General features: G+C 43.2%; 1 protein-coding gene across 1 annotated transcript in view; it reads left to right on the plus strand.

Annotated features, from left to right (window-relative positions):
* LOC134359599 (laminin subunit beta-4-like) overlaps window positions 1–22,263 on the plus strand; it is a 163,439-nt gene continuing 141,176 nt past the window's right edge. The window contains exon 1 of the mRNA XM_063073095.1: window positions 1–136. Coding sequence (XP_062929165.1) covers window positions 1–136 — 136 coding nt within the window. The remainder of the gene's footprint in view (window positions 137–22,263) is intronic.

Raw genomic sequence — 22,263 nt, forward strand, 5'->3', positions numbered from 1 at the left:
ATGACAGTTCAATCGACCCTCAGCCCCATCATTCCATCCTCTCAGATCCTCGGCCCAATCACGTGGGACCTTGAGAAAAGGATCCACCAGGCCCTACAGCATGACCCTGCTCTGCCGACATACCTGACTACCACAGGTACATGCTGGTGGCCATACGCTCTGAGGCACTCCAGTAGGCCCACTCCTCACCACTGTCTAGCCAACCGGGTGCGTAACGGACTCTGGGTTTTCTGTGATGCTGGTTCCGGTGACCCATCGTGATCACAAGTATGTATCCATTCTTACTGCCTGACCCATAATGTGCCCAGTAGAATTCCTCCAACCATAGCCCTTTGGGCTCCTGCAGCCCCTAACGGTCCCTCAATGCCCATGGTCCCACATTGCTATGGAAGAACATTGTCGCCATTTTCAGGGAACTATGGTTTGGCATATCAACACTGTTAAGGGTCTGACCATTACATTTGCATTTGCATAAATGTGCAGCATTTCACATTTGGCTGAGTTAAACTCCATCTGCCATTTCTCTGCCTCTTTCTACAACTGATTTACGTCCAGCTGTAGTATCCTTTGGCAATCTTCTACACTATCCACACCAGCAATTTTCATATCATCTGCAAACTTACTCTCCCACCTATCTATATTTCATCCAGATCATTTATATATATATATATCACAAAGAGCAGAGTTCCCCGTATAGATCCCTGTGGAACACTACTAGTCAAAGACCTCTACATCGACAAAGTTCCATTCACCACTTCCCTCCTACTTCGATGGGTAAGCCAATTATGAATCAAAACTGAATCCACTTCTGAATGTCCTCTGTCCCTTCCCTTATGAAACTTTATCAAACCTATCATTCTTTATCAAACCTTCGGCTAAACCCATTGTATTCTTTCCTACTTTGGCTCATTAAAGAAAATTAATGATGCCATAGCAAGATGCTGTCAGTTACACAAATGTTGCTACTGTTGACAGCCACTAAAATCCAGGTGTGAGTTCAGAGGACTGAAGGAGACCATTCTGTACAGATGGGATCTTGCTTGAATAGAAGACAAACTCCATTGCTCCGCTCACTCCAAAAAGCTAACTTTGTTTCCTGATAGAAATGTGTATCCTCTTTTTCTTTAAATGTTTTAAAGAACCCTGTCACATAAACAGATTGTTGAGAAACTGCCACATGCTTCTACAACTTCTTTGTTAGTAAATATTTGTTCCATCTTTCAGTCTGCGTAACAATTTGTCATTGACGCAATTCAGAGAATAAAGCCTGTTGATTTATATCAAGCAGAAAGCTACCAACCTTGTATCTCATATATCGCATTCTGAAATATTTAAAACCATTTCATTTTTAAAAATTTACAAAATTAATTCGAAAAATCTTAAGAGCAATGGGTATAAATGGGCATAAAGTTATTCAGGAACTGCTTCTTTTCCTCTGCCACCCAGTTTTCAAATGGACATTGAACCCGTGAACACTACCTCACTACTTTTTTTTGGCACTACTTATCTTAACTCAGCTATTTAATAGACATGTATATATTTAATGGAACTCTTTTTTTTCTCTCTCTATTTATTTATTATGCATTTCGTTGTACTGCTGTGTATAGTTAACAAATTTCTTGACATATGCAGGTGATATTAAATTTGATTCAGATTCCGATTCTGAAACTGTGCTGCAACGCCACCAAGTGAAAAGTCAGAAGTAGTAAACAATGGAAAAAATAGTGAACAACAGGAAACAACAGGAATTCTGCAGATGCTGGAAATTCAAGCAACACACATCAAAGTTGCTGGTGAACGCAGCAGGCCAGGCAGCATCTCTAGGAAGAGGTACAGTCGACGTTTCAGGCCGAGACCCTTCGTCAGGAATAACTGAAGGAAGAGTTAGTAAGGGATTTGAAAGTGGGAGGGGGAGTGGGAAATCCAAAATGATAGGAGAAGACAGGAGGAGGAGGGATGGAGCCAAGAGCTGGACAGGTGATTGGCAAAGGGGATATGAGAGGATCATGGGACAGGAGGCCGAGGGAGAAAGACAAGGGGGGGTGGAACCAGAGGATGGGCAAGGGGTATACTCAGAGGGATAGAGGGAGAAAAAGGAGAGTGAGAGGAAGAATGTGTGTATAAAAATAAATAATGGATGGGATACGAGGGGGACGTGGGGCATTAGCGGAAGTTAGAGAAGTCAATCTTCATGCCATCCGGTTGGAGGCTACCCAGATGGAATATAAGGTGTTGTTCCTCCAACCTGAGTGTGGCTTCATCTTTACAGTAGAGGAGGCCTTGGATAGACATGTCAGAATGGGAATGGGATGTGGAATTAAAATGTGTGGCCACTGGGAGATCCTGCTTTCTCTGGTGGACAGAGTGTAGGTGTTCAGCAAAGCAGTCTCCCAGTCTGCGTCGGGTCTCCCCAATATGTAGAAGGCCACATCGGGAGCACCGGACGCAGTATATCAGCCCAGCTGACTCACAGGTGAAGTGTCGCCTCACCTGGAAGGACTGTCAGGGGCCCTGAATGGTGGTGAGGGAGGAAGTGTAAGGGCATGTGTAGCACTTGTTCTGCTTACAAGGATAAGTGCCAGGAGGGAGATCAGTGGGGAGGGATGGGGAGGATGAATGGACAAGGGAGCGATCCCTGCGGAAACTACTACCAACCTTATAGTTCCCACACCTCGCACTTCCCGTTTCTACCTCCAACCCAAGATCCACAAACCTGCCTATCCTGGCAGACCTATTGTCTCAGCTTGTTCCTGCCCCACTGAACTCTTTTCTGCATACCTCGACACGGTTTTATCCCCCCTTGTTCAATCCCTTCCTACCTATGTTCGTGACACTTCTCACGCTCTTAAACTTTTCAATGCTTTTAAGTTCCCTGGCCCCCACCGCTTTATTTTCACCACGGATGTCCAGTCCCTATATACTTCTATCCCCCATCAGGAAGGTCTCAAAGCTCTACGCTTCTTTTTGGATTCCGGACCTAATCAGTTCCCCTCTACCACCACTCTGCTCTGTCTAGCGGAATTAGTCCCTTACTCTTAATAATTTCTCCTTTGGCTCCTCCCACTTCCTCCAAACTAAAGGTGTAGCTATGGGCACCCGTATGGGTCCTAGCTATGCCTGCCTTTTTGTTGGCTTTGTGGAACAATCTGTGTTCCGTGCCTATTCTGGTATCTGTCCCGCACTTTTCCTTCGCTACATCGATGACTGCATTGGCACTGCTTCCTGCATGCATACTGAGCTCGTTGACTTTATTAACTTTGCCTCCAACTTTCACCCTGCCCTCAAGTTTACCTGGTCCATTTCTGACACCTCCCTCCCCTTTCTAGATCTTTCTGTCTCTGTCTCCGGAGACAGCTTATCCACTGATGTCTGCTATAAGCCTACTGACTCTCACAGCTATCTGGACTATTCCTCTTCTCACCCTGTCTCTTGCAAAAATGCCAACCCCTTCTCGCAATTCCTCCATCTCCGCCGCATCTGCTCTCAGGATGAGGCTTTTCATTTCAAGACGAGGGAGATGTCCTCCTTTTTTAAAGAAAGGGGCTTCCCTTCCTCCACTATCATCTCTCCTCTCAAACGCATCTCCCCCATTTCATGCACATCTGCTCTCACTCCATCCTCCTGCCACCCCACTAGGAATAGGGTTCCCCTGGTCCTCACCTACCACCCTACCAGCCTCCGGGTCCAACATATTATTCTCCGTAACTTCCGCCACCTCCAACGGGATCCCACCACGAAGCACATCTTTCCCTCCCCCCTCTCTCTGCTTTCCGCAGGGATCGCTCCCTACGCGACTCCCTTGTCTATTCGTCCCTCCCATCCCTCCCCACTGATCTCCCTCCTGGCACTTATTCTTGTAAGTGGAACAAGTGCTACACATGCCCTTACACTTCCTCCCTTACCACCATTCAGGGCCCCAGACAGTCCTTCCAGGTGAGGCGACACTTCACCTGTGAGTCGGTTGGGCTGATATACTGCGTCCGGTGCTCCCAATGTGGCCTTCTATATATTGGGGAGACCCGACGCAGACTGGGAGACCGCTTTGCTGAACACCTACACTCTGTCTGGAGTGAAAGCAGGATCTCCCAGTGGCCACACATTTTAATTCCACATCCCATTCCCATTCTGACATGTCTATCCACGGCCTCCTCTACTGTAAAGATGAAGTCACACTCAGGTTGGAGGAACAACACCTTATATTCCATCTGGGTAGCCTCCAACCTGATGGCATGAACATCGACTTCTCTAACTTCCGCTAATGCCCCACCTCCCCCTCGTACCCCATCTGTTATTTATTTTTATACACACATTCTTTCTCTCACTCTCCTTTTTCTCCCTCTGTCCCTCTGACTATACCCCTTGCCCATCCGCTGGGTTCCCTCCCCCTTGCCTTTCTCCCCGGACCTCCTGTCCCATGATCCTCTCATATCCCCTTTGCCTATCACCTGTCCAGCTCTTGGCTCCATCCCTCCTCCTCCTGTCTTCTCCTATCATTTTGGATCTCCCCCTCCCCCTCCCACTTTCAAATCTCTTACTAACTCTTCCTTCAGTTATTCCTGACGAAGGGTCTCGGCCTGAAACGTCGACTGTACCTCTTCCTAGAGATGCTGCCTGGAAAAAACAGTGATTGGTGTTTCCCTCTGTCCTAAAAATAACATCAGGACTTAGTTTAGATCAGGGTTACCCAACCTCTTTTATGCCATGGACCAATACTATTAAGCAAGGGGTCTGTGGACTCTAGGTTGGGAACCCATTGCTTAGATATAAAAAACACAGAAAACACTGGAAGCATTCAGTGAGTCACATTGCATCTGTAGAAAGAGAATCAGGATAAATGTAATATATTCATAAAAATCCAGTACAGATAGTGAAATAGAAACTTACTGGACAAAGTAAGTTTCAACTTTACTGGCTACTCTTTGTATGGTGATAAGATTTTCTGAATATATCTTTGATGGCATGAGATGTCCAGCTGGAGATGTGTTGAATGAACTCCATTGACAAAATTGCTGTAAAATCCACAAACAACTAAAGCACGTCCTCTGTCTTAAATGACTATCAAAGGTGAAAGAACAGATGGGCATTTTTTTTACTGTTTCTTTCATATGGAAAACAATTAAAATCATTAAAATAAACACTAATTTCTTTTTTTTAATCTAAAATACAAACACCTTAATCCTTTGCATTCATTCATGTCTATTGAAATTGATAATGGAGAATTCTCTGTTCAAGCATGACTGTGACCTTTCACATTGTGTGGTGAAAATACCTGCCAACGGTTGTCAACAAGTTCTGGACTTGAACGTGTGTATACCTGTGAGGAAATTCCACACTTGTTACAACCTAGTGAAAGGGACACAAACTGCCAGTATTTCTCCACAAAATCCAATCATGAATACTGAAGTCCATCACCTCTGCAGGGGCATAAGCCACCAACAACAACTTGCCAGAGCCCTCTGTCCTGAACCAGTCTTTCAAGTGTCCCCAGGTTTAGCCCATCTTCTACACCAGGAGTTACCAACTTCCATGGACCCCGACCATTAACCGTGGACCCCAGAGTGGGAATTCCTGTTTTAGACAAAGATCCTTTCTCTCCCATGAATAAGGTCTTCGGAGCTTCTGTTAGTGCTTCTATAGCTCTGTGTTTTTTGGTATGGAGTTGCTAGCCCTGTGTTCAATCCTCCTCCTTTTGTAGCTGGGCTTAGGACCGTCCATGGCAGAAGTAAGAATATTCCATAGGGTATCATATAATCTCACACAACATATAATCTCACAGAACCAATTACAAACACAGTACTAAAATTGAATTATATTCTACTCAATGATTTTAATATCCAAAACCGGATAAAAGAAGTAGTCAAAGCTGCTGTTTCAAAGGGCTGGACAATAAAACGTAGCTACAGAATGTCAGTGCGCCATTTACATTATAGTACAAACTGTGACTGTCACTACACTGAGAAGGGTATTAGTGCACCAATTCATAATAGCCAGTGTGTGACTGTGCTGAAGAGGTGGGTAATGATGCCGTAGTTTCAACCCACATGCACCAGTGAGGTGCCGGTGCTGTGAGATTGGAGTCAATGTTCCAGCTAATGCCACATATTAACCATAGATGGAGGTGTGGCATTCGCTGGAATGGTGACCCAATGTGACAGCATGAGCATTACACTGGGGATACATAACCATTGAAGCCACAGCATCATGGTCCAACACGCTGGGCACAGTCTCTCCACGGAGGCACTCAGTGGCAGGAAGGAGACCACCACCAGTTGTACTTAAAAGGTATCATCAGGCGCACATTTAAATCTAGAGGAGTTAAAAATGCTGAAGAAAGTTGTGTTAACTACAGAAATACTTTGCTCCCAGACTTTGGCATTCCACCAGACTGGAAGGATGAGCAGAGGACACCAAGAGCAGGAAGAGTTGCTGAAAGTGGTAGGAGGAGGGAGCAGAGGGATGCACCCTAGGATTTTCGGCGTGCAGTTCTATACAAGCATCAGCAAGGAATACTGTGCTGATGTCTACATTTCCATGAGGATGCCCTCGGTAAAAGTGACTCTTCATTCTACCTGCAACTTTAGCCTCAGAGAGTAACTAGAGTGCTTGCCCAATAATTGTCACAATATCTGTAACCAAAATATTTCACTGTCCCTCAGTAAACAGGATATGTGACGAGAATAAACCAATTTACTGTGTATCCTGCTCTCTTCAGTCTGGAACTGAACTTGCATCATCTCAGTTGAAATGGGGAAGCCATTGGAACAGCGTTCCTAGAGAACTGAATACCTTCCATTTTCTCTTGCTAGAAAGAGAACACACAATGAGTACACCACTTCAGAAAGAGAGGGGGAACTCCTATGCTATTTTTCCAAACAAGAAACAATCCATCCAAACACATTTCTAATCATCATTGTGGACATCAACCAGGCTTGTTTAAAGAAATCTCTGCCCAATTACCATCAATATATAACCTGTAGCATCAGAGGTCCCAATGTACTTGTTAACTGTTATACCAAGTTAAGCAATGTATATTGTTCAATGCCCAGACCCCATTTCAGGAAATCTGATCACCAGATTGTCCTTATCCTACCTGCATATAGGCAGAGGCTAATGAGCAAGGCTCCAGAGATTAGGACAACAAAAGAGGTGGTCACGAGAGGCAGAGGAGTGGCCATAGGATTGCTTCAAGTCATGTTCAAGGACTCATCTGTGGATCTGAATGAATACACCACAGTTGTCACGGACAGTCACAGCAGAGTGTGTCCCCACAAAATCATTAGTCTCTACATCCACAAGCCCATGATGAACAATGAGATCCGTGACCTACAGAAGGCCAGATCAGAAGCATTCAAGTCCGGTGACCACGAAAGTTACAAGAGGTCCAGGTACAACCTCTAGAAAGCCATCCCAGGATGCTCATGTGAGAATGCTGTTCTTGGACTACAGTTCAGCGTTCAACACCATAACTCCGTCCAGGCTCGACAAGAAGCTCAGAAACCTTGGCCTTGACCCTGCCTTGTGCAGCTGGATTCTGAATCAGATTGCCAGCAGGTAGTAAGAGCGGGTTCCCTCACCTCTGCCCCTCTGACCCTCAACACAGGAGCCCCTCAGGGCTGTGTACTAAGTCCCCTCCTTTACTCCCTGTATACCCATGACTGTGACACCACCCACAGCTCTAATCTGCTAATAAAATTTGCCAATGACACTACATTGATTGGCCTTATCTCAAACAATAACAAGGTGGCCTTCAGGGAAGAAGTCATCTCTCTGACACAGTGGTGTCAAGAAAACAACCTCTCCCTCAATGTTGCAAAAACAAAAGAGCTGGTTGTGGATTACAGGAGGAATGGAGCCAGGATAACCCCTATTGACATCAATGGATCTGGGGTTGAGAGGGTAATCAGCTTCAAGTTCCTCGGCATCTACATCACTGAGGACCTCACGTGATCTGTACACACCAGATGCATGGTGGAAAAAGGCACAACAGCGCCTCTTTCACCTCAGACAGTTGAGGAAGTTTGGTATGGGCCCCCAAATCCTAAAAACTTTCTACAGGGACACAATTGAGAGCATCTTGACTGGCTGCATCACTGCCTGGTATGGGAACTGAACCTCCCTTAATCACAGGACTCTGCAGAGAGTGGTGTGGACAGCGCAGCGAGTCTGTAGTTGTGAACTTCCTATGATTCAGGACATTTACAAAGACAGGTGTGAGAAAAGGGCCCAAAGGATCATTGGGACTCTAGTCACCCCAACAGCAATCTATTCCAGCTGCTATCATCTGGGAAGCGGTACCACAGCATAAAAGCCAGGACTAACAGGCTCCAGGACAGCTTCTTCCACCAGGCCATCAGAGCAATTAACTCACACTGATCTGAGTGTATTTCTATGTTACATTGACTGTTCTATTTATTATAAATTATTATAAGTTACTATGATTGCACATTGCACATTTAGACTGATTTAGAACATAAAGATTTTTACTCCTCATGTATGTAAAGAATGTAAGAAATAAAGTCAATTTAATTCAGAGGTGAAGTGGCAATTCTGGGTTAAACTTGAATCAAAGGATGCTCAACAGCTGTGACGGGGCATTCACCTCTTATAAAGTAAAATCAGGTGACGTAAGTGACAACAGGGCTTCACTTCAAGGTGAGCACATTGCCTTTTATTGTCATTTTGACTGTCAAAACATGGAGGGAGCATCACACCCTCCCTGTGACTTCAGCCTCTGAGGCCGAAGTGTGAACAGCCTTCAGGAGGGCAAACCCACAAACGACATCCGGGCCAGGTGGAGCACCTGGCCAAGCATGCTGATCAACGGCCAGCATGTTCACGAAGATCTTTAACCTCTTGCTTCAGCAGTCTGGATTTCCGAACTGCCCTTCAAGCAGGCGTCACTTATACCAGTGTCTAAGAAGAAGGTGGTAAACTGCCTCAGTGACTATTTCCATTCACTGTGATGAAGTGTTTTGAGAGGTTAGTGATGAAACATAATAACTCCTTCCTAAGAAGCGACTTGGATCCACTCTAATTTGCCGACTGGTGCAACAGGTTCACAGCAGATGTTATGTTATTGGCTGTTCACTCAACCCTGCAGCACCAGGACAGCAGAGCTGCATACAACCATCTGTAGTTCAGCATTTAATACCATCAGCCCCTCAAAACTAATCAATAAGCTTCAAGACCTTGGTCTCAATACCTCCTTATGCAATTGGAACCTGAAATTCCCCACTTGCAGACCCTAGTCAGTTCAAATTGGCAAAAACATCTCCTCCACAATCTCCATCAGCACAGGTGCGCCACAGGGCTGTGTGCTTTGCCCCCTGCTCTATTTGTTTTACACTATCAACTGTGCGGCTAAGCACGGCTCCAATGCCATATTCAAGTTTGCTGACGACGCCACTGTCGTAGGCTGAATCAAAGGTGTGATGAATACTATATAGGAGGGAGATTGAAAGTCTGGATGATTGGTACCACAACAACAATCTCTCATTCAATGTCAACAAGACCAAGAGCTGAGTATTGACTTCAGGAGGAGGAAACCAGAGGCCTATAAGCCATTTCTCATTGGAGGGTCAGTAACTCCAGATTCCTCGGTGTTATCATTTCGGAGGACCTGTCCCGAGCCCAGCACATAAGTGCAATTACAAAGAAAGCACAGCAGCACCTCTCCTTCATTGGGAATTTGCAAAGACTCAGCATGACATCTTAAACTTTGACAAACTTCTATAGATGTGCGGTGGAGTGTATATTGACTGGCTGCGTCAAAGCCCGGTATGGAAACACCAGTGGTCTTGAATGGAAAATCCTGCAAAAAGTAATGGATACAGCCGAGTCCATCACTGGTAAAGCCTTCCCCACCATTGAGAGCATCCACACGAAGCATTGTCACAGGAAAGCAGCATCCGTCATCAGGGATTCCTGTTCGTCATGCTCTCTTCTCACTGCTGCCACCTGGAAGATGATACACGATCTTCAGGTCTCACACCACCAGGTTCATAATCAGTTATTACTCCTCAACCATCAGTCTCTTCAACCAAAAGGGGTAACTTCGCACAACTTCATTTGCCCCATCACTGAAATGTACCCACAACCTATGAACTCACTTTCAAGGACTCTTCATCACATGTTCTCAATATTTATTTACTATTATTTCTTTCTTTTTGTATTTTCAGTTTTTTGTCTTTTGCAACCTGGTTGAATGCCCAAGTTGGTGCGGTCTTTCATTGACTCTATTATAGTCATTATTCAATAATGGATTTATTGAGGATGCCTGCAAGAAAATGAATCTCAGGGTTGTATACGGAGACGTATATGCATTTTGATAATAAGTTTACTTTGAACTTTGCTGTGTCGCACGTTGACTACAAGTCCACCATGACAACCAAAAGTTATGCCAATGTCTGAAAAGAATTCAGCTTATATATTTATATATATGTGTGTGTGTGTGTGTGTGTGTGTGTGTGTGTGTGTGTGTCTTTTTTAATGGGTTCAGATGGTATTGCCGCCACAGAGCCCTGATCTCAACATCATCAAGGCTGTCAGGGATTACCTGGAGAGACAGAAGCAAGTTCTCCAAGCTGCTTGGAACAACCTACCAGCCGATTTTCTTACAAAACTGCATGACTGAAGAGAATTGATGCAGTTTGAAAGGCAAAGGGTAGTCGCACTAAATATTGATTTGATTTCATTTTTCGCTATTTGCTTCTGTTTGCAGGCTGAGCCAGCATTTAATTTCCCATCCCTAGTGCCATTAAGAAGAAGGTGATGAGCTATTTTTTTGAACTGCCACAGTCCTTACGGTATGAGTGTACTCACAATGCTGCTAGAGAAAGGGTTCCAGGATTTGACCCAGTAACTGCAATGTATTTTGAAGTCAAGATGAAGTGTGCCTTGGAGGGAAATTCTACTTGGTTGCTGCCTTGTGATTTTGCTGACCTTATCCTTCAAACTGATAGAGGTCATAGATTTAGATAATGCTGTCTTAGGAGCTTTGGTTGCTGTAATTTATCCCGTACTGTGACCAGAACCACACACGATATCCTGAGTGCAGCCTCACCAATGTCTTCTACAACTGTAATATCTCATGTCATCTTTCGTATTCAATCCCCATCCAACTAATGCAACTTGTCATATGCCTTCTTTACTACCTTGTTTATCTTCAAAGAGTGAAAGTTTATTTATTATCAAAGTAAATATGCAGTATATTTGTCTTTCAACAGACAGTCATGAAATAAAGAAACACCATGGAACCCGTGCAAAGAAAATATCAAATATCCGATGCACAAAAAAAGAACAAATCACGCAAACAGTGAAAAGCAAGTAAGAAACACAGAATAAAAAACAAACCGGAGTCATTGGAACAGTCTAGGAATATTCAGTTTAGTTCAGTTCAGTTTACCAATCATTTTCTGCCCTGATCGAAGTCGCACAAAATAGCAATAAAAATGGAGTAACCAGAAACCAGGAACAAATTTAACATGAACTGCAGAGTCCAATCCACAAACTGCATTGATTAAACCTTGTCCAAGACCCAAGAATCCGGCAGCATCGAGCAAGTGGGAAAGAGAGAAACTGCTCAAAAGCAGGCACCTTCCTCTGGAGTAGCAAGTGAGAGCGTGAGAGAGACCAGTTTAATGCAAGTAGACAGCGCTGAACACCTGCTCGCCTTCTGCTCTCGACCTCATTGATTTCAATCTTGCCCAATGCTTTAATCAGCGAGATCAGCAAGAAATGGGGTTAATCATGGGCTCATGCCCCATCTCCAGGCTTCTAGCTCTCCAGGCTGCATACTCCACTCAAAACCTCACTGAACTCCCTCGGAGTTAGCAAAGCGCAGATTGTTCAATTGGCCTGAAAGCATCAAAATGTAAATCACAGTTTCCAGTTGTAGCAAAATCGTATTTGAAAGAAGAAGAAGTAAAAGTAGTAGTTTCGTGAACTATCTTAAGGACGTCACCTTTGATCGTTTCGTCCACTGGTGCTATCTTCTTCAATTCTTTAGCTTTCCTCCTCATTGTCAACCATGTGGCTAATTTTGGTACCATTTGCAAACCTTCTTTATCATGCTTCCTATATTATACTCTCCGAGGATCATCACCTTGTCCTGGTGGGGAGGCTTATGAGTTCCTGAGATCCCAAGAGCATGCCATTCTGGAATTTGTCCATCTACCACTTAGCTCCTAGTGGGGTCACCAATGGCAGTAAGGTCAATGAGGAGGTTCTAGACAAAGAGCGATCCAACCAAGACCTCAACAGTGAAGCTGGTGGAACATGATATCTCATCACAATGGCGGTGAAGGTGGAGGAAAACTGCAGCAGAGAAGGGTCCCCAGTCATCTTGCATCCCATGCCACTGCAATATGACTCCGATCTGTCAAGAACCAAGTGGTTATTGGCCGTGTATCAGCTTCCCCATGTTAAACAAAGTCACACATGGACATCCTCCATTAAGGAAATCCACCTAACCCCATAAGAAAACATCATTATCAACTCAAGTGATTGCAAGTCTAAATTATCGATATACTTTAGTGAAAACTAGACATCAGTGTGAGCCCAGTGAAGATGCATTCCTTCCGGTGACAAAAATACAAAATCTTCCTGCAACCAGTGGCTTCTGCCAGTCAGACAATTTCAGAGCAAGTTTTCCACTCTCCCTAGGTCACCAAGAGCTTTTAATTTTTGACCATTCCGAGCTTGCCATAGGGCTCATTAGATTACATGAAATATACTGCCTTCATTGACCCTCCCATGCTTTCCTCTGACAAACTTCAAACAAGTTGATAGATCTTTATCACCTTCTTTCAATGAATTCATGCTGACTCTTCCCAATTAAGCAGTGCCTTCACAAAATGATGATTTATAGTGTCCTTCAAATTGAATTCCAATAGCTTGCCCTCCACAGAAAATAAACTAACTAGCTTAAATGTTTTAGTTGATCTCTTCCATTTTTAAACGTTGAGTGAAAATACATTCAGCAGTTAAAACAGCTACACTGGATGCAAGTCATTAGTGGAGAACATTCATCGCAAAGAGATTCATAGCAAGTTTGCCTCAGGACCCTAAACTATATCTTAGTTATCACAGGGACAGACCCTGATTCTCTGCTTCGCCTGGGTGTTTTGGCTTTCTTTTCTGCAGATAGGAGGTGTTCAGTGAGTGAGAGTGTTCAGTAGGTGGACTGACTTATTTGGTTGATAGTGACCATGAAGGAGAGGCAGAGTATTGCATGAGGTTGAAGATCAGTGGATATGGGGTATGCAGAGACAGGAAGCAATAGAAAGCGCTTAGATAGGATGACTGATGTACTTGAGCAGGGAAAAGAAGAATGTTGACTGTGGAGGGTGTCGAATAAATGCTTCCAGCCCCTTGGTATGAACATAGAATTCTCCAACTTCTGGTAATTCCCTCCCCCTCCTTTCCTCTATATCTATTTCACTCTGCCCCCTCTCCCAGCTGCCTATCACCTCCCTCATGGTTCCATCTCCTTCTATTACCCATTGTGTTTTCCTCTATTCCTTCTTCACCTTTTCTGCCTATCCCCTCCCTGCTTCCCCTCCCCCACCCCTTTATCTTTCCCCTTACTGGTTCTTCACCTGGAACCTACCAGCCTTCTCCTTCCCACCCTCCCCCCACCTTCTTTATAGGGCCTCTGCCCCTTCCCCCTACAGTCCTGACGAAGGGTTCCGGTCCAAAACGTCAACTCATCGTTTCCACAGATGCTGCCCGACCTGCTGAGTTCCTCCAGCGTGTTGTGAATAAATGCTTTGGTGCTTTTGTCTCATTTTACCCACTTTTCAACTTCATGAGATTGAACCTTCTGCAATACTGAATGCAGGTGCAGGGGCTTCCTCCTGATATTCACTCTGATAACATCTCACATCATTTTTGTCTGTGGCAGGCCGTTTCTCATTGACAGCAGGGAGTATAGGAAACTCCTTCCAGCCCGCAAGCAAGACATCAAGCGGCAAGTCACTGAATAGGTGGGCGGTCTTGCATTCCATCTTCAGCTTCCCATACCTTGTATGGCCAACTATAAAATTCAACTTATGATATATTTGCAATGTACCTCAAAGTAGCTGAGCTGAAATTAAATCACATCTGGTTTTGTTGTTCCTCTCAGGCTAATGGGTCAGAAGAGCCATGAGTGATACAAAAATGGAGGCTTTGTTGAAAATCCAACGGTAAGTGTTCTACTGAAAATGAAAATCAAAACCAAAATGCAGATGTTGAAATAATAACAGAAAATACTATAAACAATCTGCAGATTAGGTAGATTGGGAGCAGTTGAGGAAAGATCTATTGAGAAAATGAGAGTATGATTGCATGAGAGAGAGAGAGAGAGACTGCTTAATTTGTTGAATGGTTCCAACATTTTCTGTTTTAGACACCACTACAAAATCTAGTTTTCTCGTTGTGACTTCCAGTCCAGTGACATCATGATCTTAAAGTATATATCCCAGTTTTCAGATCACTCCCTCTTTCATGGCTTTGATTCTCTGTAACCTTCAGCCCCTTTAATTCCTCAAGAATCCACATTCTTCAATTTCTGGCCTTTTGTACCTATTCAGTTTTCATCCATCCAATATCCAATACAGGTTCCCCCATACCCCATCGGAGGTTACAAACGCCCAACTCTGCATATATGAATGAGCATTTGGGGGACCAGCAGGATGGACTTGCTGTGGAGCTTCAGGGTGTTTTCTGCCATGTGGGAACTCAGTGTGCAGTAATATCAACGCATCTTGCACAGAAACCTAAACGTTTGAGTTAAACACCCTGGTTTAACTACTCATCATCCTCGGTTGGCCAGTGTTTTTACTCATATTGCCAGGTGACCGGCATTTACAACTTAAGAACTTTTCAGGTTACCAACAATCTCAGGAACGGAACCCTGTCCTCACATGGAGAGAACTGTTATGGTAGCAGTGCCTTCAGCAGTCAAGGTACAATGCTCTGAAATGCTCTATTCCTACTTCTTTATTGCTCTCCTTTTAATTTAAGCTACTTCCATATTACACCAGATAATTTTGAAAATGAAACTTTTTCTCTTCGTCCTCACCCTCCGTCCACTTTGAAATGGCATTTTCATCCCCTGAAAACAGAGCTTTTCTAAAACACTCTCCAGAGTGTGTAAATTTGAAAACAATTGTTGCGCGTTGTAGTTTAGACAGGGTAAACAGAGATATTTAAAAACACTGTCGTGACAACACCACAACAACAATGCTTTTTCTGTTTCTGCTTGGAACTGCGCAAGCACTGCCGGACGGCTGTTATAACACGCAGTCGGTGTGAACGGCGTGAGAGTTAAATTGTAAAGTGAGCTTTTTTGACTAGATTCCCTACATTGATTTGATTGAGTCTATCTTTAAAAATATTAATGTCAGAAATACTGCACATGTCTGGCGGCAGAAGGTTCCACTCTCTTGTTGATCTTGGGTAGAGGACGGCTTCATGTGTGTGTTGTTTACTTTATTGTCCACGTTAATAGCTTGTTCGGAGTTAAACATCTCCACGTTCTCCACTGCTTTGCTGACTTTGTCGTCATTTGTAACTCGCAGAAACAGCTTGACTTCATTGTGTGTCTAAAAGAAGAAGTCCGGTCTGCTTTTTCAGCGGAGGTTTTCTTTGTATTCCTCGAAGACATTGTTGAAAACTTTCTTTCGCTGTTGTTGTTGGTACTCTAGTTTTTGAGCAATGGAAATAGCAAAATACCACCACAGAAACGTAAATATTATATCGTTTCTTCTTTTTTTTCCTGTAGATGTGTCTGCGCATGCCCAGTAGGAGTAGATTCGCCCAAATATCCGTTTTAATGTGGACAGAAATATTTTGAAAAACGCCTAGTGTGGACGCCTGTCATTTTTACTCAAAACCGGTGTTTTCAAAATTATCCGGACTAGTGTGAACGTAGCCTTAGTCCTTAAAACCCATCTCTTTCAGCAAGCCTTTGATTATCAAGTTCATTCTCAAATTCTGATATTGTTGTACTTGATATAGAATCTAAGTGAAATTCATAAAGTGGGATTTATGGTTCTAATCTTATGAAGAAATAGTTGATCTAAAATCTATAATTAAAATAATTTCTATCCTTTGCTGGCAACGACCACCACAAGTGACAGCATGCAGCTGAATTCTTTACAAGTCCACATTCTGATATCAAATACCTTTACCTCCCCACCCTATTGCCCGAAGGCAGCATTTTACGTTTTAATTGAATGCAATTCAGGTGTTCTTTTACTTGTTGTACATCATTCTACTGGTTTAGCCATATGCTTTGCAGCAGGACAGAAAAGGCAAGGTAAGCAATCAAAATTACATTTTAAACCTCTTTAAATCAAATGGAGGTTTCTGAACATTTTAGATGAATGTTTTGTTTTCTGTACTTCCTCAACTGTACTTGCTGGAGGATTCCTTTGGGATGTTTCTATTTGTTTCACATAGGACATTAGTCTTCAATAACTCAATCCAAAATGATCACTTAAACTTGTTTGCTTTCCTCAGTAAAATGGAGTAACAGATAATCAAAATAATTTTATGTGTATGGTTATCATGAAACTTTGTAAAACCCTCTATGTGTTTCAGAATGCTGCCATAATCACTATTTGCATGTTGAACAGCTGGCTGACTACTTGTTCGTGGTACACAAACATCTAGTTGCACTCAATAGATAAAAGCAATTCACAGCAAAAGATGCAGCTATTCAGCGAGAGATTAAAAATAGAGCCGTGAGATTAAAAATAGAGCCGTAAGAACTGTATGTTCAAATATTTAATCTACTAGAATTGACTTCTAGAATGCAGCAATAGAATTTTATTTTTAAAACATTTGTGCTCTTCTCTACAAACTGTAATATGATTATAGTTTTCAGAATAAAGTGCCTTAGACTTAATTTTGAAGTTAGTTTGAAGTATCAATTAAAGATTGTATTTTCCTCTGTCAGGAGATAAGCCTGATAAGATCTGTAATGTTAGTTAAAATCTTTGTATTCAGCACTGATTAAGAGGAGTTTCTATGCCCTCAAGATGTATTTTGAAATACCAGCAAAGTCTGATGGGCTGATTTTCATCCTGTTTGTTCTGCAGAAATCATGCGACTGCGAAGTTACAATTGCCTGTGGTTAACCTCCACCAACCTGGCTGAATTGCCTCAGATTGCAGTTTTGATTTTACTTTGGCCAGTTGATTGATTAATGCAAGAGGGTCACTCTTTAAACTAGTGATGGTCCTTTTACACTCTCATAACTTGCTCATAAAATTTGTATGTATTTCTATTTGTAAATTCTTCGGAGTTTCAGTCTGCACCTATTTTTTCTTTGATGTCTTGATCCTATAAATGAATTAAAATGAACCTCAGAAAGATAGCTTTTGCTGTCAACACTTTTCTCATAAAGGTTCCAGAGGTTATGCTTCACCTGTTCTCTGGTTTGGTGTTGATTGCCAGATTTGAGTGGTGCTTCTGATCCAGTCATCAGCCGTAGGCAGACATCCTAAAGCTTTCAGTGATGTTTATCCACTTCCTCCAACAATCTGATCATTGCAGTGGGACTGATGATGGGGTTATCAGCACTCACCATTCCAAAGTGGGAAATGTGGCAGAAGCAGCTGTCATAATACATGGGCTCAGACTTTGCATCTCTCTTCGGTCTATTCAGCAGAAATCAGTGAGAGCTTGAACTAAAATGTTCTCAAGTCTTGTTAGGTGAGGTACAACTGAGCTTTTAATGATATACTAAGCCCTAAAGTTTATGGCTCTGACAAACTAATAATATGCAGTTCTGTGCAAAAGTCTCAGGCACATACTGTAGAGTGCTTAAGGTTTTTGCACAGTTACAATATTTATCAGCATGGAGTGGGAAGTGAGTTTGTAAATCTGGTGGGAGCAAAGGATGTTGGGAATGGCGCAAGTGGAGCACCACGGGAGGGGTGTGGGACAGCTAGCTGGGGTGTTGGTCCAGGGGTGGGATGGCTCGGGTGCAGACACACCCAGCTTTGAGACATCGGGCAAGGTCATCTGATTCCAAACAACTGGTTTATTGATCATTACAGAATGTCCCTCTACTGCTTCCCGCTCCCTCCCCTCTTCCTTCCGCCTCCCACTCTCGGTCCACAATAGAGACCCATATCAGAATCAGGTTTATCGTCACTCACGTATGTCAGGGAATTTGATTTTTTTGCGGCAGCAGTACAGTGCAATACATAAAATTACTACGGTACTGTACCAAAATCTATATATACAGTATATATATATCTCTCACTCTCTCTCTATATATATATATATATAGACACACACCTTTGAGATAACTAAGAATTTTTAAAATAATGAAAATCTACTTTCTGGTATGTTTACATTATTTCAGCCCGCTGCTTTCGTATTGGGTGTACATCCCACTATTCAGCTTAATGTCGATTAAATATTCAAATAAAATATTTTAATAATCAGAGCTTTTATTTAACTAAATCAACCAGCAGCTGGGAAACTGATATTGTGTGTCATGTAGAGGTTGTTTTAGATGCAGGATCTGCACATGCTGAAATAGCATAGCCAAGGTTGGGTGAAAGGGAAGCCCAGGAATGAATTCAGAGGAGGGTAAGGGCATGCATTGGTTGAGCTGCATGCAGAGTGGCAGCCTGAAGAAGGCTGGCAGCTATGTACAATGAAAGGCCTAGTGCTTGAACAGGCCTGCCAGAACCCTATGTCAAGGGACATGCAGGAGGACAGGATGAAGGGTGCAGCTTTTGCTCGAAGAATAGACCCTATTTCTCGACCATGGAAGTGAGGCCAATTCCATTGGCATATTATGTCCACAGCTGCAAGACATCTGTAACAAACATGGACCCGTGGGCATCCAGTGAAGCTTGAGGAACAACCACGGTGTCTGAATGCTGCAGTAGGACTTTGGATTGTTGCCAGGACGTTCAAAGGAAACTGCAGGATGTCGCAGCATTTTTTTCCTCCAGCAAACAGCTAACGTTGACAAGTAGCTATCAGTGGCTTCATGAAAGGAGCTGCTTGCATCCTCTACAAAATATTCATAATCACCCCCCACCCCCCGTTGTCACTCTGACAGTGTCCTGTCTGCACTCCAGTAGGAATGTCCTCAGCGAAACCTACCACCAGCACCAAGCTGGTCATGAGACTTGCAAATCCCAGTGCATGCAGAAAATGCATCTTGCAACGTGTACCCATTCTCCCGCATCAATATTTTCAACCGACCTTCTTCTCTGTGGTGAAAGAATGAGAGATGGTCAGTCCTTATTCAGCCAGAAGGTGTTTGTGATCTTCCTTCTACAACGGCGAATAGCAAGCTATGAGAAGCTGCAAATAATTGCAATCTTTCCATGATGGATTTCAGCCGTAGAAATATTGACAACCATAAGCAACGCAAACCTTGACCTGGCCTGTGTTTGGTGCAGAAGGTAGGTTTCACTGAGGATATCCTACTGGGAAACTGTCGATATCTCAGCCACAATTAATGTGATTAAACTCTGTCCTGCCCAATGCCACTGCATTAAGTAATGCTCCAATTGTGGAATTAAGAGCAAGTCAAGATTTCAACTGAAGAAGAAAGTATTCGTTCATCTTGTGCCATGTCGTATGATGTGGGAGATCATGGTTTTTCCATGACCATTAGTGTTCTTTGGAAATTCTTCCACAAAACTGGTTTGCCTTTCCCTTCTTCTGGATAGTGTCTTTACAAAACAGGTGACTTCAACCATTATCAATACCCTTCAGAGATTATCTGTATGGCATCAATGGTCACATAACCAGGACGTGATATGCACCAGCTGCTGATACGACCGTCCACCACCTGCTCCCATGGTTTCACATGACCCTGACTGGGGGGCTAAGCAGGTGCTACACCTTACCCGAGGGTGATTTGCAGGCTAGTGGAGGGAAGGAGCACCTTATACCTTCTTTGCTAGGGACACATCTCCACCCCACCACCCTAAAGAGAAGAAAGAGTAGACAGGGGATAATGCCAAAACAAATTTCTAAGGTGTTAATTTTAAATTATCAAAGTCTTGCTTTAGTTTTGTACTTCCATTTAACATGTCTGACTCCACATTGATAAAGTAAACAGATTTTGGTTGTTTGTCACACTGGTGAGATATGAAGTTTGGGTGTAGAAGTGCTACAATTGAACATGGGTGTTTGCAACAGAAAATAAATCCAATAAAGATTGTCAAGCTGTAATGCCTTCATTATATTACCAGTCAACATCACAGGCTCAAAGCATCAAGAATATGAAACACTTCCCAAACAAAAATAGAGAGCAAGTATTTTGGAACCAAACACGAATGCTTTCTGTATTTTCACACAACATGAAAAGAAGTCATTTCAATCCACTGAGCCCATGTCAGTTCGTAGAGTATTACCATTCCTCATTTTTCTCTGCAATCGATTGTCCCTTCGCACCCACTCATTTCCCCAAAGCAAGGGTTACTATCCTTCTTTATGCCATGGAGCCTTACCATTAAACGAGGGGCCCTTGGACTCCAGATCGGGAACTCCTACCCTAAAGATTGTATTGCCCACCCAGAAACAACAGGCAACTGGCAGTAGTAAATAATACAATCAGTGCACACGTGTTTGGGATGTGGGAGGAAATCGATGGACCCAGAGAAACCCAGCCAGTCACAGAAATGTACAAACTCCACACAAATAGCACTGGAGCTCAGATGAGATAGTAGTGCCACTTACTCGCCATTGTGCAGCCTCATTTGCACTTAAGCATCTCCAAAGCTCTTTGTGCCCTAATACTTTAGAGGTATTGTCAATGTGATACTGCAGGAAATCAGCAACCACCTTCCACAAAGCCACACTAACAATACTGTAGTAACTGGAAAATCCACTTTGGTTAAGTTGGTGAGGGACAAATGTCTCAGGGAACAGGGAATGTCTTCATCCTCCATTTAAAAAGAAACAGTATGTCTGACAGTATGACACACCCTTGCTAAAGGATTGATGTTTCAGCAATGATCTTCCACAGAAATCTCTGAACTGAACTTTAGTCACAATCTTCTGATCCAACGGCAATGGGATTAACTAAGAAATGAGTCACAGAGCCACATTCAGTGAAGGCAGGGTAGAACAGAGATGAGTAGAGCAAGGAAAGAGGAGGGAAAAACTAAGGGTAGAGAAGGAGATGCAGAGGGTTAACATAAAATCTCTAAGTTCTAGACTTTCATAACTTCATGAAACAAGAGAGCTTTGGATGGTGGTGAACCCAAGTGCAGAGTAAGGTCTAGAATTAACTCAGACTCAGAATAAACAAGACAACACAAATAAAATCTAAAGGCAAAAATCACGAACGGTGATACTAGAAATGGAACTCATATGATTGAGCACTGAGTGCTCAGCCCAGGACCTTTAAGTACAGACTTTCCATAAAGGAATGTGGTGGGCAATAATTGGAAAACTGAGTCTTAAAGGGATAGCGGCAACTAATGATACTTCGGGGAATTGGAACACCTAAAGTTGGATGTCTGCCACTGTTCAGTCCAGACCATGATACTTACAGATTTTATGTTAACCCTTATAGAAACATAGAAAATCTACAGCCCACTCCAGCCCACTGTGTTGTGCCGACCATGTAACCTACTCTAGAAGCTGCCTAGAATTTCCCTACAGCAGAGCCCTCGATTTTTATAAGAGGTCTTTCATCTTTTTTAATTTATTCTTTTTTACGATGTCAGTGCATTTGCATTCATCTTCAACTGGCAGCAAATAATGGCCCAGAATTTCCTCTGTAAGTGGTTCGCTGCCTATACTCCTCACTCACTGACCCACTAAATGTACCCTTCATGGCAGACATCCCACCTCTCCCGGAAGTTCCGGGAGTCTCCTGCATATTAATAGCAGTTCCCTGACGCCCACAAATTATATACAATATCCCGGAAATGAGATGGAGAGGGAGAGGGAGAGTGGGAGAGGGAGAGCGGGAACGGAAGTGAGCATCCTGATTGGTCCCCCTTTGTGATAAGTAGACCTATCAGTTTTCTCTGCGGGTGGGCTTTACAGTCGAACTCTGTCTCTCCATCAGTTCAGTTTCGTGTCCTGCAGTGCCATGGCAGAGTGTTTCAAAAAAAGAAAACATAAAACACATTTCACCCCAGACTACACTAAAGTGTACCCCTGCCTAATAGGAATCAAAAATAATGACAGTGTTGCTCGCTGCACTGTTTGCAACAGTGACTTTTCTATTGCCCATGTTGGGTTAGGACTGTAAAAGACATGTTGAGGTGAGTTTAACAGGTG

The sequence above is a fragment of the Mobula hypostoma genome, chromosome 20 (assembly GCF_963921235.1).
Source record: "Mobula hypostoma chromosome 20, sMobHyp1.1, whole genome shotgun sequence".
Classification (NCBI taxonomy): Eukaryota; Metazoa; Chordata; class Chondrichthyes; order Myliobatiformes; family Myliobatidae; genus Mobula; species Mobula hypostoma.